The sequence below is a fragment of the Lepidochelys kempii genome, chromosome 3 (assembly GCF_965140285.1).
Source record: "Lepidochelys kempii isolate rLepKem1 chromosome 3, rLepKem1.hap1, whole genome shotgun sequence".
Lineage (NCBI taxonomy): Eukaryota > Metazoa > Chordata > Testudines > Cheloniidae > Lepidochelys > Lepidochelys kempii.
This window is the reverse complement of record NC_136382.1, coordinates 82,954,236-82,972,376: the sequence shown is the minus strand read 5'-3', so window position 1 is coordinate 82,972,376 and position 18,141 is coordinate 82,954,236. Positions and strand designations below refer to the sequence as shown.

Sequence of the window (18,141 nt, the reverse complement as noted above, 5' to 3'; positions counted from 1 at the left end):
GTCCCTTCAGGCTTTGAGATCTATTAAATTAAGCTGGCAATATTGCAAGAGGATGCTAAAGCCATTCAAAACAAGAGGTTTCCTACTTTATTAGGATTACAGTCATATTTTAAGTTGTTGAACTTTGTGTTATATGCAGGACACTATAATTATTTGACTTTTTTAGGTTTTTTTAAAAATACCTATTCCTATACCAGCCCTTGACTGGATCATAATGAAAAGTAGAAAACGATCTAATCTATCTAGGCCAGCCTCTAGTAAGTGTTTGCCAGAGACTTTGATAGGATAGAATCCACCCTAATGTTGTCTTCATTAAGACACAAACAAGTCTCTGACTGTTAGTATAAATGTTGAGTTAATGATATGGAATAATAAGACCACCACTAACAGCAACTTGTGGCACTGTGTTAAAAGTACAATAAAATGAAGTCACATAGATTTTTAAAGAGACATACTTTACTTCCTAGTGTCTGATTTAAAATCACTCCAGTGTTAAAACTACTGAGCAAAGCCTATCAGGCTAGCCTATCAGAGGGAGGGCACAAAGAAGAGTTGTTGGTGTGTTGTTTTCTGAAACCTCTAAGGAACATACACACTTTGTCAATGCAGATGGATAAATGATTTCCTGTACATGTTAATAAAATATACTGATGAAACAATGTTATAGCTGGAGTGATTGCTAAAGCAAAATTTCATTCTAGCTACTACTACTTTATTTCAGGTGCTAAAATGTTTTCAAAACTTTCTTCGTTGAGTCTGAAATTTTCCAGACTCAGTCTCTGCCCATATGTTACTTTTTTCTGAAGTTGCAGAAAAAACAGCTCATTTATTTCAGTATGAGATGAATGGAAAAGAAATACCACCCTACTGTTCAAACTTACCATTCTATTAATGTACTTTTGTACACGGAATTATATCACTTTAGTTAAAGATTCAGTTATATCACTTTAGTTAAAGATTTATTTTTATTTTGTTCTGCAATACAAGTTGCATGTTAGCAAATACTGGGCAAACTACACTTACCCCTCCAATTCAAGTGACATCCTATTCTGTATACTACCAGGAAAGGCAAAGGAAAGTTTTGGATTATAGGAGTTTATACATTATGAAGTGTGGCACTTAAAATAAATAAATGATTGTCCAGCTCCCATTTGGGGAGGCAAGAAGAGGAAGAGCTTAACCATGTGTCCAGCCACAAAAAACAGATCGAATATGTAACAGTTAATGCTGAAACATTCCAAGATGCTTGAAAAGCAAAAGTAGGGCAGGATAGAAAATTCATCTATTAGCTGTGACCTGTATAGGTGTCATTTCAAGGTAACATTTTAGCAATCTAACTATCATTGTTTATTTAGGCAGAATGTTCCCACAAGAGAGAAAACAAATTTAGAAAAGCTAGCAAAGAACATTGGAAACACTTAATGCATTAGTTAGTCACTTGACCACTGATCAATTTAGGTTTGTTTTATTTCCGCGAGTACCATACATCTCAGAAGCAAACAGAATGTATTGGCTCAGTTCAGGATTAGAGGAAACTCATAATCTTTGAGGATCTCAGACCTGAACAGGAAATTTAACTACAGGATCATTCTCCTTAGATATTATTCACAAAATCTTCTCCGAACTTGTTTGCTGACATCTTGTCCCAGAAAATACATGAGATCGTAATTAACCGAGTTTGACAAGAAAAAAAGTGCTAGAGTCTTAATGTTTTATTTTCATAAAGCTATTTCATTTCATTCAAAAGTTCTTTCTTGAACTTTACACTTTAAAGTGTTACTCAGAGTAAAAGCATAAAATATTTAAATCTCCATACAGTCTTTCTCCCAAACCTGGGAGAAGTCTGTTTCTCCACATGAGTCTGGGTGGGTCAGAATATTTACCAGCAGTCTGCTCTCGTAGACGTCCTGTCCCTTTACTTAAACAGGATCTTTCTAAACATTACAAAAGAAATAATTAAGGGGAAAATCTTTCAATAAACTTGATAGGCTCTGGATCATCCCCCCGGCTGGAATACTTACAATCCTTTCTCCTGCAAATGATTTTCTGGTTCTCCAGTGTCAGCAAATTTTTAAATAAAATTATTTTTGTAGCCTTTTTGCATAAGCTGTTCCTTCCAAGAGAAATCCAACGTAATTGTTCTGGGTGGCCCACCACTTCCCCTACATTTTGTGCTGTGGTTGACAGCTTTCCTAATCTCTTTTTTAAAATTTCACTTTACATATGCCAGTTTTGTCTTGAATAGACATTTTTGCAGGGAGGACTGAGTGGCTTGAGTGACTGGAATGAGGAATATTGATCTTTTCACCACTAGATCAATGGTTCAAATCCAGCTGAATAAGAAAATATGCAAAGGTTGTTGCCATCTGATAGGTGGCTTGTGCCCTATGTGAAATGAACTGCCAGTTGCAAAGTCTATTTCTTACTATGTGAGACCACGATCATCAGAACTGGCACACTTCTGACAAGTCAGCAGAGAGGTGGGCATTGTTAATCCCAATACTAAATAGCCCTTAAATTTTAAATGTGCCCCAGTGCTGAAAAAATTAATGCTACAAATTGGAAGTAGCAATGAGTAGCATTCCATCTTCTATGCAGAATGACCTACTGATAACAATGTTTGCTTGGTATCATGGATTTCACATGTATTCCACTCATGTACAGAATTCTTGTAGTTTCAAAATCTTGCTAGCTCATAAGAATACAGTTGGCAGGCAATGTAAGGTGAAGCCCATGGTTAATCAAAACATACTTGTTTTGGTCCATACAGATATCTTCATGACACCTGGCTATCCTTTTTCCTCACCAAAATCCTATCCTAGTTTTCCAATAAGGAACAACTTTTATCATTAGGAATCTAGCTACTCGGATCATTTCCCAGGGGTTGAGGGAAGGATTTCTGGTCAGTAGAAGGTAGAGCACATCATGACTCTGGGTGGAGCAAGTTTCAAATCTTCCGTGCCTGACAACTGTCAGAAATCCAACCTGATCCATTTAACCTGCATTCCAAACTATCTCCTTTTCCTTCTAGTTTCTTAACCAGGAGCTGAAAGGGGGATAGGATATGAATTGCACTGACAGTGGTGACTGGGGGCAAAGGATTTACTAGCATGGAGTCCAGTTGTGGAGATTAGTTGGAAGGTAGAGCTGATGGCACTGTGAGTTGAACAGGAAGTGGAAAGGCAGGTGGTCTGCCAGGAGAAAGGGGACTATGGGGTATTGCTCCGTTCAGAAGATAGAAGAGGTAAACGAATGGGGCTCTCTTATGAGGAAAGTAGGGAGGAAGGAAGTTTTGAAGGTTATTTATTCTCAATGCCTTGTTCTACATTGAGGATAAGTTAACTTAGGCAGGGTTTTTAAAATTATTTTGTTTAATAAACACACATAGCCACCTACAGCAATAATACCTGCGGCTTTTTGAGCTCATTAAATCACAAATGAAGCAGTCAAGCTTGGTCAGTATGTGGGTACCTCTAGGGAAAACCCAAGGTGCTGAGAAAGTAGTTCTGGCAGTTCAGTGGGTGGCACTTTTTCCCTCAAATCTGTTTTAAACCAATATCCTAACATGGTGTTCTGGAGCACAGAACTGTCTTTTGGCTGAAATTTAAAGGTGGGATCCCTTCTGTTTGTGATCTTAAAGATCTTGTAGCACCTCTTGGAAGAGTAGAGTAGGGGCATTAGGTTGGGCAATATCCAGTTTGGGTAATCGCATTTTATAGATCTAAAGTTTCCCCAGTAGTTTTAATGCAATGGATACAATATTCACTTCCAGTCTTATTCTGTAGTTTGATGTTTGGTTGTGCTGTGTGCTCTTACAGTGTTGAGTATCACTGTAAAGATTCCTGTATTTCAGCGGTGAGTGAGGTGATCCTATGAATAGAGTTCCATATAAAGAAAGATTACAAGATTTGTATTTTTAGTTTGAAGAGGAAATTAATGAGAGGGACCATGATAAAAGCATACACAATAATGAATAGCACACAGAAGGAAAATTGGCCACTTCTGTTTATCCTGTCTCATAATATCAGAAACTCCTATTTTCCCATAATACAAAATTGAAATTGAAAGACATTAAATTTAAAACTGATAAAAGGAAGTTGGAACTCCATGCCGCAAGATACTGTTGAGGCCAAAGATTAGCATTTATGTGGATAACAAAATATTACTAAGAATTTTTAAAAGTATAAGCCTTCATCTTTCAGGGCATGAGCCAAATAACTGATGGGGTTAAGAAGAAACTTCCCCAATGAGCTGGTTATGCCATTATTACCCTATTTGGGGTTTCTTGCACCTTCTGAAGCATCTGGTAGTTGATGGGTCTGATCTGGTATGGTAATTCTTGTGTGTAGTTTGTAATAAGCTTGGGATTCTTTTGGTTGCAAGGCGCTGTATACATGTAAGTAGTTATACATGGCATGCCTTTGAATGGGTTGAGTTCTCACTCTGCCTTTAACAATGTGCAGACCCTATGTTAGTTTCCAAACTCTTCCCCTTTCTGGGGTTTGGCTTTATTGGTACCTGAAAACCAATAATAGAATGTAATCCTCAAACTAAGCTGAGCTTGACTGTTCCTAAAGTTTCCTTCCAGGATTTCTTCTTTCTGGTACATTGTTGCCAGCAATCTCCTTCTGCATCCCTAATATCCTGGGTAGTGTTAATGAGCTTCAGTAAGTCAACAGATTTAGCATCTTCATGCAAATTCTAACACCTGCTGATAGGTTGGGTCAACCGAAGAACCCTTCTATTCTGTTAAAATTACTCTTTCTCACTAGTGACTCCATCCATCCTTCATGGCCGTGGATATGTGGGTGATTTACACACATTGGAAAAGGTGTTGAATTAACCGTAGAGGGCACTTCTGCTTCAGGAGAAGTATTCCTCCAAAGCACAGTCCATGAAAACTCCAACTTAAGTGGGGAATACATTTTTTATGAATTGGGACTTGAACACTAAATACTGTAATATGCTTTCAACTGATTTCATTCTTAACTACATATAATGAATCCACTTTAGTATGTATTTAGATAAGAAAACTCATTCATTATGTATAAATACAACTGCCTATATAAAATGGATGACTTACAGTTCTGGTTCTCAAATATTTCCATATAATTTAAACTAGATATGTTAATGTTATATTGGTATAAGTAATATTGAATGGAAGTGATTTATGGTGATGTGTACTGTAATATATTGCAGTAAAAATTCCTTTAAAAGATTTATTTTCCATAATAATTTTAGATACAATATTGATATGTATTTAATAAAAGTTCTATATTTGATAGGTTGATTCAATGACAATGAGATGCTACCATTAAACCATGTAGAATACATTAAAGATTGTGAAGCGCTCAGATACTGCAGGGATGGGGGCCATATAAATACCTAAGGGTACATCTACTGCAATTAGACACCTGCAGCTGCCATGGGCAAAGGGGCTGTTTAATTGCTGCGAAGACCTTCAGGGTTGGGCTGGAGCCCAAGCTCGAGGACCCTGCAAGGTAGGAGGGCCCCAGAGCTTGGTCTGCAGCCCGAGCCTGAATGTCTACACCACAATTAAATAGCCCATTAGCCTGAGTCAGCTTGCACAGGCCAGCTGCAGGTGACTAATTGCAGTGTAGACATACCCTAAGACAAATAGATAAGAGACCTGGGGGGTTGATTCCTGTCCTTTCACTCATCTAGCTGTTGGATTGGGATTGCTGTGAAGACTACATATTAAAGGCAATCAAACAATAATAATTTGTATAAATATAATTTCACCTCTTTCTGCTGATGCTCTCAGGATGCTCTTAATCATAAAAACAATTTTAAATACACTTAAACGTAAGACTACCTTAAAGAACTTCAACAAAATTAAGTCATATAAAAAGCATGCAAATGTTACCTGACATTTTACCCAAGTTTTGCACTTCTCTCCAGCAGTTTGCCAGAAAATGTCTATTATCCCATGGAAACATTTTCCTATTTAATATGATGCAATTTGGAGCTGTATTCCATCCTCAAAGTCATCATCCCTATTGAGTGAATTGAGTTTGCATGGCAGAATTGATGGCAGACTTGGATTTAGGAAATTTGCTGTTGTCCACTATAACAAATTTAAACATATAATGAGCAAAAAGAGCACTATTAATAAATTATATAAGCGATGGAGACATGAGTGTGCATATCCTCCTTAGTCTGCCTGGAATCATATATTTATGAACTATGAAAATATGTATTTATAAAATATATTAATATGAAATATATAATATAATACATGAAATATGAAAATGTGTATTTATAAATCCATTTGGACCTGTGATACCCATATATGGAGTACAAGAAAATAAGTGCTTGGTTGACATGTTGACTTAGTATGCTACACAAAAATTATCTGGTTAGGGACAGGTCCAGATATTTAAAAACCTCCCATCTTTGTTGCATGCATGCTTGTAAGGCTTAGCATTTTGAATTATCAAGAAGTAGTTGTGTAGTTTAAATTGATGTGGTTGTGTGTGTGGTTTTTGGGGAAAAAAAAGGGGGGGGGGAGGTGAGAAAACCTGGATTTGTGCTGGAAATGGTCCACCTTGATTATCATACACATTGTAAGGAGAGTGATCACTTTAGATAAGCTATTACCAGGAGGAGAGTGGGGTGGGAGGAGGTATTGTTTCATGGTCTCTGTGTATATAATGTCTTCTGCAGTTTCCACAGTATGCATCCGATGAAGTGAGCTGTAGCTCACGAAAGCTTATGCTCAAATAAATTGGTTAGTCTCTAAGATGCCACAAGTACTCCTTTTTTTTTTTTAAAATTGATTGGGGTTTTATTGTAGTTAGGAGCTGAAGTAGAGCAGCTTTATATTTGCAAATAGTATGAGAACTTTCTGAGTGATTTGATTTTAGCTGCCCTCTTTACCTCAAGAAAAGGTAATGGAAATACTGAATTGTTACTGGTTTCAGAGTAGCAGCTGTGTTACTGTTATCTTAGAAATAATTGAGCTGTTGCTAACGAAAGCTTATGCTCAAATAAATTTGTTAGTCTCTAAGGTGCCACAAGTACTCCGTTTCTTTTTTTAGATATAATTGTATACCAAGTATTGTCAAAAATGATTTTATTATGCATGTGTTTTCTAACAGTTGCAAGAAGCAATCAAGGCTGGCAAAGGTGTGACTTCAGCTATTGACCTATGTCATTACCATGGAAACAGAGCACTGGAGGCCCTGGAGTGCTTCCCTTCCTCTGAGGCCAGATCTGCTTTAGAAAACATGGTTTATGCTGTGACCAGATTTTCATGACATACAATTCATGAAATAAACTGTTTGTTTGCAGAAAACAACTAGATGGATATTGGCTGGGACAAGGAAAAAATATCCTGTATTTTTAAAAGAACTAAATTTGTTAGTTGCCTTTTCTTTTTCTTTTTTTTTTTTTTTTGATCGTTTACCACATTGCTGAATGAACATGCGTTCTTTGGAACTGCTATAAACAAAATTAGGGGAAAAAGGTCAAACACTTTTCACTTGTCATGCCAGAAGCATACTTGAGGCTGCACCAGTAGAAATAATTAATGAGACTCACTTCTGTGACCTCAGCAAATGGACAGGAAATAAGTCCTTATTGATTGGACATAGCCAGGGATGGCGCCAATGTGGTGGCCTGTGGTTTTCCTGCACTAGAGAGGACAGAGGGGGGCCTGAAGCTGCAGGTGTCAGGAGAAACACTTTCTAAAATTGCCAGAGAGAGGGCTGTTTAAGTCAAGAATTAATGTACCAATTTATCAACATGAAGGGCAGTTCAGGGAATTAATGAGGAAAAATCCTTTATCTGTCTACATGCAGCTATGTCTCCACACACTGTTTTTATGTATTCAAATGTAAAATTACTCTGTGCCTAATGCTTTCAGTATTTGAGAAACTTGCTGAGAATGTGTCAAGCGTGGTAAGTAGGAGCTTTATAATATTTAATCAAATATTAATTTAGCTCAGTTAAGAGAATTGATTGCCTGTGTTTTTATACTGTATGTATAAAATACTTTGCTCTGGCTCAAAGGTAAGGTTTTCAATGCTTTCAGGAAAAAAATCTTTCCCCCAGATCAAGCAATTTGTTTCAGCACAATCTTACCCTAAATAATTTCCCAGATTTATGTGACACTTGTTTTCACTTAAGTCAAATAAATGTGAATTTGTAATGTTCAGCATCAATCTTTTGGCAGAAATGAGTGTGGAATAGTCTTCTGTTAGCACAGGTTTTTTTACTCTTCTGAATAAATCTATAGTACATGAGAAGTTTTTTTTTTAACCTTAGTGTGTAAGATTTTAAATCCAATTACAGAAAATATAAGGTATATCAGAAGTCTGCAATTTGACACTGTCTCTAGTTTGTTCATAGGAGATGATTTTTGTGGTTTGCATGCATGCAATCTGAGAACTTCGTTGACAAGAAGGCTGAGTTTACATAAATGATCTAGATTGAGACTCAGCTACCTTTCTTCCTTCTGTGGTGTAATTACAGACCAATCTGGAGACAGCTAGCACAGCAAACAGATTTCATTACATCGCTCACTCAAACATTAAGTGAAGTTATTTCTGTTAAATTTTACTCCTCCTCCCTGCAAAAAAGTAAGGTGTCACAAAGCTTTTTTTTTAATCACGGACCAGCATGTTGCATTCAGTTGAAAGGAAAATATAAAGCTACATGTGTTAAAGTTCTGTGTGTGTGTGCGCGTGCGTGCACAGTGTACTTGCGACATCAGTGTACTTCCTCAGATTTATACAAGTGCAGTTTCAATGCCTTTGACAGTGAACTGAAGTCTTGGAGCATTTTATTTTTATTCTTAAAATCTTTTTACTACCTTACTAAAGTTCAGTTAATTAGTAATTCTATTCAACTGTGTATAAATCAGACTTAAAATGTTACGTTTTGTAAGAGCCACATGTTGCTTTCTCCTTACCATGAGCCTACTTTTTAATTCAAATGCTTCATGGTTATTCAGGGGCTGATCTTGCAGGAAGCTGAGGGACTCCAGAGACATCCTGAGTCCTTTCAACTCCCCTTAATTTCCACTGACAACGCTCAGTAGCATGGAAGAAACAGGCAGCATATTACGGGATGGGCATATGTTTATTTTCCTGAAAGTACTACTTTTATTAACATCTCCTTACTGATGACAAATAAAGAAAACTAAATAGTAGTGATATTGTAGACAGGTAGCGTCATTGGTTGAATTGGTGAAAATGAACAGTCTCCTACTAATGCCTTCGTAATAAACAGATCTGTGATATCTTCCAGTAACTCTTTGGAAGCATGATTTTTTTTGTTGTTTTGGATCCTTCATGGATACCCTACACTGAACCCTACAGGCAAAACATACGAACTATAGGACTGGAAGTGATAACCTCTTGGTCATCGAGTCAAGTTCCCTATCACAGGCAATCCAGTCATATAATCCTGTTCATAAATTTATCAAGCTCCATTTTAAAGGCAGTTAGGTTGTTTGCCCTCACTACTTCTATGGAAAGGCTATTCCAGAACATCACTCCTTTGATAATTAGAAACTTTCTTCTAATCCCCAATCTAAATTTCATTCATGGCCAGTTTATATCCACTTGTTCGTGTGCCAACATCATCCTTTAGCGAACAGTCACTGCTGAGAATTATCATTATTTCTGTACTCTTAGAAACGCATATTTCTGTTTCTGATGACTTCTTTCCCACATTTTGTGGATCAGGAAGGCTCATCAGTTTTTTCCTGTCAACACCCTTCCCCTGTTCTGCCCACCCACATCCTGAAGGCCATGTGTTATAAGCATCATCCTTTGGCTGAGGAGGGTTGGAGAAGCATAGCTACCTCCATAGTTCTAGTCACCAGTTCAGGAGTGATGCTTAGAGTGATCGGTGCAGAGCTACATGAAGCTCTAGTATATTTTGGATGCTGTATAAGAAATAAAAACAATGAAGCATTCCATATGCTATGCTCCCAGACAAAGAAGAGAGACGGAACTAATGTCAGAGGACAGTTTAGAATGACCATTTGTTATGAAACCAAAAATAAAGTGTAAAGCTAGGGTTATAAGCCCTTTATATATTGTCTCCTTTCCCCATCCTCATATTCTGGCATAGCAATTAGGCTGCCTCTGTTTTTGTCGTCTTTTCCTAGTCTTCAGCATCACTGCAAGTGAAAGCACCAGCACCTCATGACAGAAGTACTTCACTTTAGTTGATACCCCTATGTCACTCTTCCTGAGTTGTATCCTAACTACTGTATTGCAGGTGCCACCTTACAGTTAGGCACAAAACCATAGCTAAGCCACATTATTGTCTCTCAACAAACTACACTTCTTACACTAACTTGTGCCCCTTCAAGAAGCATGGTCTCAGTGGTTAAGCTGGCTGTGCCACAGATTTGCTGTGCAACCTTGTGCAAGCCAGTTAACCTCTAGGTCTGTTTCTCCACCTATAAAATGGGGACAGCTATGTATTGCAAGGCTGTGAAGATTAGTTCTTTAATGTTTGTGATCATTGGGTGGAAGTTGCTATACAATTGGCAAGTTATTATTCTAATGAAACCATAAAATGGCACTTCTTTGGGGAGACATTGTTCCCATCCTGGCAGCTGCGGGAGGGCGAGCTGTGGACTTTCTCTTCCCCAGCCTTGTGAGAAGGATGTTGGAGTGGGGAATCTCCCTCTAGCTGTTGTTGGGGAGAGGGTCAGCTTCTCCTAATTATTTTCCCTTCCACTTCACATGAAGGATTTCCAGTGATTCTGAGCTGTTTGGGCCTGTTTGCACTGAACACACCTTTGATCAACTGGTGCGTAAAGTCAGGCAGAATGAGTGGAGCACGTGGTACTCCAGTTTTGGGGGTTTGTTTTTTTTAATAAATAAAATAAAAGGTCATCTTCCCCCTTTTAAATTTGGACCAAAAGTTAGACAGGGCAGGACTTGCTCTGTGATATTCCCTCCATTTTTTCTTTCTTTGAGCAGATAGTGTTTCCTTTTTGTGCTGTAATGTAATTATGTTGTCAACAGATTTGCCAAGAATGACACTACTGGGTCAAATCACTGGTTGCTATTGCTGCTCATCAACTAGTGGAACCTCAGACAGACCCTTTGAGAGAAACCTGGGGGTACACCATGTTCACTGCGGGGCCCCAATCCCTCCCATTTCACTTTATTTGCACGGATGTTATATTTGTTTTGGGGACCCCCCTGAGTTCAGGGCCCCTTCAGTTGTCCCTCCTTCCCCTCCTCTCCTCAGCCCTGACCTCAGAGAAGAGTGAGGTTTTGAGCCCATTGTACTCTTCAAAAGCTTCCAGACACTTCATCTTTACAGTGTGTAATGAAATACAAAGCTAAGATCTTTGCAGTCTCTCAGTCAACAAGCAGTTCAAAGGAAGAAGTATTTCAAGAAGTAGTTAGTTCTGACAATCTTTTCATCAGACTCTCACAATATCCTTTCCTAACCCATTCCATAAATTGTATTAGCTATTTACAGGAGCCAGGGGTCATGGATTTCTCCTTCAGAATAAACTTGGTACTGTAACATCCTTGTTTTCTGAATGACATTTTCCTCTAGAATTTTGATCCCACTTCGGTAACTCCCTTAGAAATAACCTATGATAGATTAACTAGAGAAAACATAATTAGCCCATATGACTTTAAATTATAAAAAAAAAGTTTGACACAATTAAGAAATTGGCAACTGATAGCAGAGGCTTCATACAATCACCTGTCTTTTCTCTTCAAGCATTTGTGTTTTTGCCTGACCCTGCCCAGAGCTCCCTTAAACTTGCTTCAGAAATCAATGACATCTTCTGTATTAGCCGGAGGAATGTTTTGGGTACCCCAAGTGTAGGAGATTCCTTCTCTCTGCTACCTGTTTTAAATGGAGATTTGTATTCCTTCATTTCCTGTGTAACCATCTTCAGAATGTTCTTTATGGGAGTTTTTAACTGTGGAGATAAAAAGAGAAACAAACTTACCTTGTTCTCTCGTTCTTCAAAACAGAACCAAAGGCAGCATGCTACCTTAGTATTACCTAATTCTGGGAAAATAGAACAATCAGAAAGAGAAGTGTGTGGACCATTATTTTAAAGTACAACTCTTTTTGCATGATGAAATTGCTGTTCCCACTGCAGTTACCATACAGTAAATGAACCATTTTTCAATATGTTCTAGGGGATTGTGGCCCTTAGTTAATAAATAGAATGAATGACGGGGGAATTGCCCCAGTAATAATTTTAATAAACTTAATTTCTCAATTAAATATAGCCCTTTTTTAAAAAAAATGGTATTTTGATTTCCAGTACAAAAATTTAGGATAAGCTTTCGTGCTTCATGGAGCTCCTCGTCTTCATCTCGGAAGAAGAGCTCTGTGAAGCTCAAAAACTTCTCTTCCACCAACAGAGGTTGATCCAATAAAAGCTATTACCTCACCCACCTTGTGTGTCTCATTCCTTTTCATATCCAGAATACAATATTTTACAACTAGATGGTTGTTTCTTTTGGCATCTTGTGGCAAAATACTCCAGATGAGATATTCCGATTTATTTAAAAGCATGTACTGGATGCTGTCATATATGTAGGACTAATTAGCAAAAAAAATCTGAAACACTTAGGGATAACAAAGAGGGTGATCCGTACCCACATGGTGGCATGAATGCCTGTGTTTTAGAGAGCTTTACTTATGAGGTTTTCTGTAGACTGGCTTCTGCAAAGCAAGGGCATGATTAGGAAATGAACCATTTCCCATCTTGGCTCGTTTTGATGAAAGCTCTCCAACTTGCACATTGTGTCTGAGCCTTTCTTCATTCATAGCATGTGCCCAACATAAACTGTTTTCTGTTTGCAGCATTTCAGATGTACTATTTATAATCTAGTTAAACAATGCCAACTAGAGGCAGTAAAAGGTGTGTATTTCATATGCAAATCACTAGCAATAATTTTGTACAATTAGACTTAGTTGCTTGCATCATTATGTTCAGCACCAGCATAAAAAAATGGGTGTAATGGGAGAACATTATTAAAAAAACATGGTTTTTGTCTGCATTAGTCAGACTTTTCTCCAGCTTATCAAACAACTTTTTGTTTTGTGGGCAAGTAAACTTGTTACATTTTTTAAAGTGTGTGGATACACAGGACTTACGAATGTATCTTCTCCCAACCCCAACACACACACTATATCCACACTTAGTAGAATTTTTTTTAAAGGATATGAATCTTCAGCAAAATATACTTTTTCAGGCTAGTCTGAGCTATTTGAAAGTGGGGAATGGAATAAGAATAGGTGCATTCTCAACAGTAGTGTCAGTACTAATACTGCTATAAGTTGGAGCTGGTTGGAAACGTTTTTTGACAAATTTTTCATGAAAAATAGTTCAGTTTTCCAACCAGCTGTATTAAATATAATTTGCTTAATAGCACTAGTTACAGTTCTGTCTAGTCTTCTATTATAAACCCCATATTTTCACTGCTCATAACTTTTTTGGAAGCATTTTTTGGCTGAAATTCCCATTGGCCTTTCTCCAAAAGTGATTTTTTTGTGTTTGAGGTTGGGTAAAATCTGTTCACTTTTTTAGACATGAGGTTGAGAAAATCATACTTTTTTACTGCCATAAATTTTTTTTTTAATTTGTATAAAAATTGCAAGCCAACACTCTGGGTTCTCACTAAAAATTAATCTTCAATTTACCAAAATTAATTTTAACAAATGAAGTGTTTAAACTTAGATTTTTTTGTTAAATTAGTATAAAACTACACTGTAAGACTAAGAGGAGTTATTAATTACCTAGGGAATTTCCTAAAAGAGAAAAATATTTTCTCCCTCCTCCAACTGTTGATCTTTTCCTATTTGTGTCCAGTTTCATTGTTTCATATTTACAGAGCTCTGTGCAGCCTGGTAATCAGATAACAGAGTACAGAATGTCTATTTTATATTGCAACCATTTGTTTTCAATTGAATACTTTACACAGGTCTACCCTGAAATTTCTTGTGAACATTGTTTCTGCCATAACTGGGTAAAAAATAAAATGCTACTTTCAGATATCTATTTTCCCACCTGTGCATGTACTATTGCCCTCTCCTGGAAGGAAAAGTAGACCTGTACAAGTGGTTGCAGCCTAGAGATATCTCCCTTCCTACTAGTGTAAATGTTTTATTGGTCACCACTAGAATTGAAGTACTTCTATAAAATTATTTTAAATTGGCCAGGTGTTTTTCAGCAATGGAGTTCACTGCCACATGGAAGAAATGTTTTGAGAGCAGTCCAAGGACACTTGGTCCTTTACGCTAGAATCTTAGTTATAAGAATGTCTTTGTACACTGTGTGGTTAAAATATGGATTTAAATATTAGAAAGAAGAGAACGCTATCCTACTTCCTGGGAGATCTGGACAAGTTGGAGACAAAGGGCTTAACAAGGTACAGTTCCCAATTTTGTATTGCTTACATGGTTTTAAACAGAAGACCTTTATGGAGGGAGCAAATGTTCTTCTGGTCTTTCATAAAGCTGATTATGCATAGATAGCATGCTGACTCTGAATTTAAGTGAGCATTATTGCTTTTTACAGCAAAGGTATGGGGTAGCATCAGTTATGATCTCTACAATAGGACAGTTGTTGGCTGAACTAAAACATGGGACAAAGGATTCTCTAAATTTCATTGCCAAGAGATTAAAGGAAGCTCGTGTTTTCCAAGTTAAAAACTGCTTGGGTTTATCAGTTTTTAACAGTTATGCAACTGACACACAAGTTACTGCTGAGGTAATGTGAGAAATAGACATTGGTCCTTAAACCTTTCACTGGATTGTTACTCCATTATAAAGCAGTTCTTTTCATTTATATTCAGTTCCTTCTTTATTAAAGTTTTGACTAGTGACTCTGATTTTCCTAGCTTTAAATCAAATCCAACTTCCGCTAGTACCCATCTCTTATAGATCCAAGTTCAAGCCATTAATCTCCAGTGCTCTTTAAGGGTAGAAATACTCTCAGCCCCAATAATAACAGCAGCCATACTGGGTCAGACCAATGGTACGTCTGGCCCAGTATCCTGTCTCTGAAAGTGGCCAGAGCCAGATCCGTCTGAGAGAATGAACAACAGGATAATTTCAAGTGATCCATCCCCCTTTCATCCAGTCCCAGCTTCTGGCAGTTGGAGGTTTAGGGGCATCCGGAACATGGGGTTGCGTCCCTGACCATCTTAATTAATAGCCATTGATGGACCTATCGTCCATGAACTTATCTAATTCTTTTATACTTCAGAACATCCCCTGGCAGCAAGTTCCACAAGTTGACTGTACGTTGAATGAAGAAGTACTTTCTTTTTTGTTTTAAACCTGCTGCCTGTTAATTTCATTGAATGATCCCTAATTCTTACTTTATGTGAAGGGGTAAATAACACTTTCTCCACACCATTCATGATTTTATAGACCTCTATCATATATCCCTCTTAGTCACCTCTTTTCTAAGATGAACAGTCCCAATCTTTTTAATCTCTCTTTGTATGGAAGCTGTTCCATCTCCCTAATCATTTTCATTGCCCTTCTTTGCAACTTTTCTAATTCTAACAGAGAATATGGTGGAGAACCCCACACCCAAGCCATAATTTTTAGGTGACAAATCTGAGGAACTGTCCCAGATTGAGGTGTCAATAGAGGTGGTTTTGGAACAAATTGATAAATTAAACAGTAATAAGTCACCAGGACCAGATGCTATTCACCCAAGAGTTCTGAAGAATTAGTAGGGGAAGCAGAAGTGGATGGGAATCTGGGAGGCAGTGACCATGAGTTGGTTGAGTTCAGGATCCTGACACAGGGAAGAAAGGTAAGCAGCAGGATACGGACCCTGGACTTCAGGAAAGCAGACTTCGACTCCCTCAGGGAACGGATGGGTAGGATCCCCTGGGGGACTAACATGAAGGGGAAAGGAGTCCAGGAGAGCTGGCTGTATTTCAAGGAATCCCTGTTGAGGTTACAGGGACAAACCATCCCGATGTGTTGAAAGAATAGTAAATATGGCAGGCGACCAGCTTGGCTTAACGGTGAAATCCTAGCGGATCTTAAACATAAAAAAGAAGCTTACAAGAAGTGGAAGGTTGGACATATGACCAGGGAAGAGTATAAAAATATTGCTCGGGCATGTAGGAATGAAATCAGGAGGGCCAAATCGCACCTAGAGCTGCAGCTAGCAAGAGATGTTAAGAGTAACAAGAAAGGTTTCTTCAGGTATGTTGGCAACAAGAAGAAAGCCAAGGAAAGTGTGGGCCCCTTAATGAATGAGGGAGGCAACCTAGTGACAGAGGATGTGGAAAAAGCTAATGTACTCAATGCTTTTTTTGCCTCTGTCTTCACTAACAAGGTCAGCTCCCAGACTGCTGCGCTGGGCATCACAACATGGGGAATAGATGGCCAGCCCTCTGTGGAGAAAGAGGTGGTTAGGAACGATTTAGAAAAGCTGGACGTGCACAAGTCCATGGGGCCGGACGAGTAACATCCGAGAGTGCTAAAGGAACTGGCGGCTGTGATTGCAGAACCATTGGCCATTATCTTTGAAAACTCGTGGCAAACGGGGGAAGTCCCGGATGACTGGAAAAAGGCTAATGTAGTGCCAATCTTTAAAAAAGGGAAGGAGGAGGATCCTGGGAACTACAGGCCAGTCAGCCGCACCGCAGTCCCCGGAAAAATCATGGAGCATGTCCTCAAGGAATCAATTCTGAAGCACTTAGAGGAGAGGAAAGTGATCAGGAACAGTCAGCATGGATTCACCAAGGGAAGGTCATGCGTGACTAATCTAATCGCCTTCTATGATGAGATTACTGGTTCTGTGGATGAAGGGAAAGCAGTGGATGTATTGTTTCTTGACTTTAGCAAAGCTTTTGACACAGTCTCCCACAGTATTCTTGTCAGCAAGTTAAAGAAGTACGGGCTGGACGAATGCACTGTAAGGTGGGTAGAAAGTTGGCTAGATTGTCGGGCTCAACGGGTAGTGATCAATGGCTCCATGTCTAGTTGGCAGCCGGTGTCAAGTGGAGTGTCCCAGGGGTCGGTCCTGGGGCCGGTTTTGTTCAATATCTTCATAAATGATCTGGAGGATGGTGTGGATTGCACTCAGCAAATTTGTGGATGATACTAAACTGGGAGGAGTGGTAGATAGGCTGGAGGGCAGGGATAGGATACAGAGGGACCTAGACAAATTGGAGGATTGGGCCAAAAGAAATCTGATGAGGTTCAATAAGGATAAGTGCAGGGTCCTGCACTTAGGACGGAAGAACCCAATGCACAGCTACAGACTAGGGACCGAATGGCTAGGCAGCAGTTCTGCGGAAAAGGATCTAGGGGTGACAGTGGACGAGAAGCTGGATATGAGTCAGCAGTGTGCCCTTGTTGCCAAGAAGGCCAGTGGCATTTTGGGATGTATAAGTAGGGGCATAGCGAGCAGATCGAGGGACGTGATCGTCCCCCTCTATTCGACATTGGTGAGACCTCATCTGGAGTACTGTGTCCAGTTTTGGGCCCCACACTACAAGAAGGATGTGGATAAATTGGAGAGTCCAGCGAAGGGCAACAAAAATGATTAGGGGTCTGGAACACATGACTTATGAGGAGAGGCTGAGGGAACTGGGATTGTTTAGTCTGCAGAAGAGAAGAATGAGGGGGGATTTGATGACTGCTTTCAACTACCTGAGAGGTGGTTCCAGAGAGGATGGTTCTAGACTATTCTCAGTGGTAGAAGAGGACAGGACAAGGAGTAATGGTCTCAAGTTGCAGTGGGGGAGGTTTAGGTTGGATATTAGGAAAAACTTTTTCACTAGGAGGGTGGTGAAACACTGGAATGTGTTACCTAGGGAGGTGGTGGAATCTCCTTCCTTAGAAGTTTTTAAGGTCAGGCTTGACAAAGCCCTGGCTGGGATGATTTAATTGGGGATTGGCCCTGCTTTTGAGCAAGGGGTTGGACTAGATGACCTCCTGAGGTCCCTTCCAACCCTGATATTCTATGATTCTATGAAATGTGAAAATGCAGAACTACCATCTGTGGTATGTAACCTATCATTGAAATCAATCTCTTTAGCTACCTTCCAGTCATCTGATAATGTAACACCTGTTTTTTAAAAAGATTCCAGAGGTGATCCTGGCAATTACAAGCTGGTAGGTCAAACTACAGTG

At 38.8% G+C, this 18,141-nt stretch overlaps 2 protein-coding genes across 3 annotated transcripts in view; both read left to right on the top strand.

Moving 5' to 3' along the window:
• The window catches only part of PDSS2 (decaprenyl diphosphate synthase subunit 2), a 195,629-nt gene extending 181,299 nt beyond the window's left edge, over positions 1-14,330 (top strand). Inside the window, exon 8 of the mRNA XM_073336930.2 lies at positions 7,122-14,330. Coding sequence (XP_073193031.1) covers positions 7,122-7,280 — 159 coding nt within the window. The 3' untranslated portion in view covers positions 7,281-14,330. The remainder of the gene's footprint in view (positions 1-7,121) is intronic.
• BEND3 (BEN domain containing 3) overlaps positions 1-18,141 on the top strand; it is a 65,965-nt gene that overhangs the window by 16,596 nt on the left and 31,228 nt on the right. The window contains exon 1 of one of the 2 annotated variants that reach the window (XM_073336924.2): positions 16,505-16,923. The exons of the other annotated variant lie outside the window; for it this stretch is intronic. The gene's annotated coding sequence lies outside the window, so the exon portion shown is untranslated. Of the gene's footprint in view, positions 1-16,504; positions 16,924-18,141 lie in introns of those variants that run through there. 2 annotated transcript variants of the gene reach the window in all.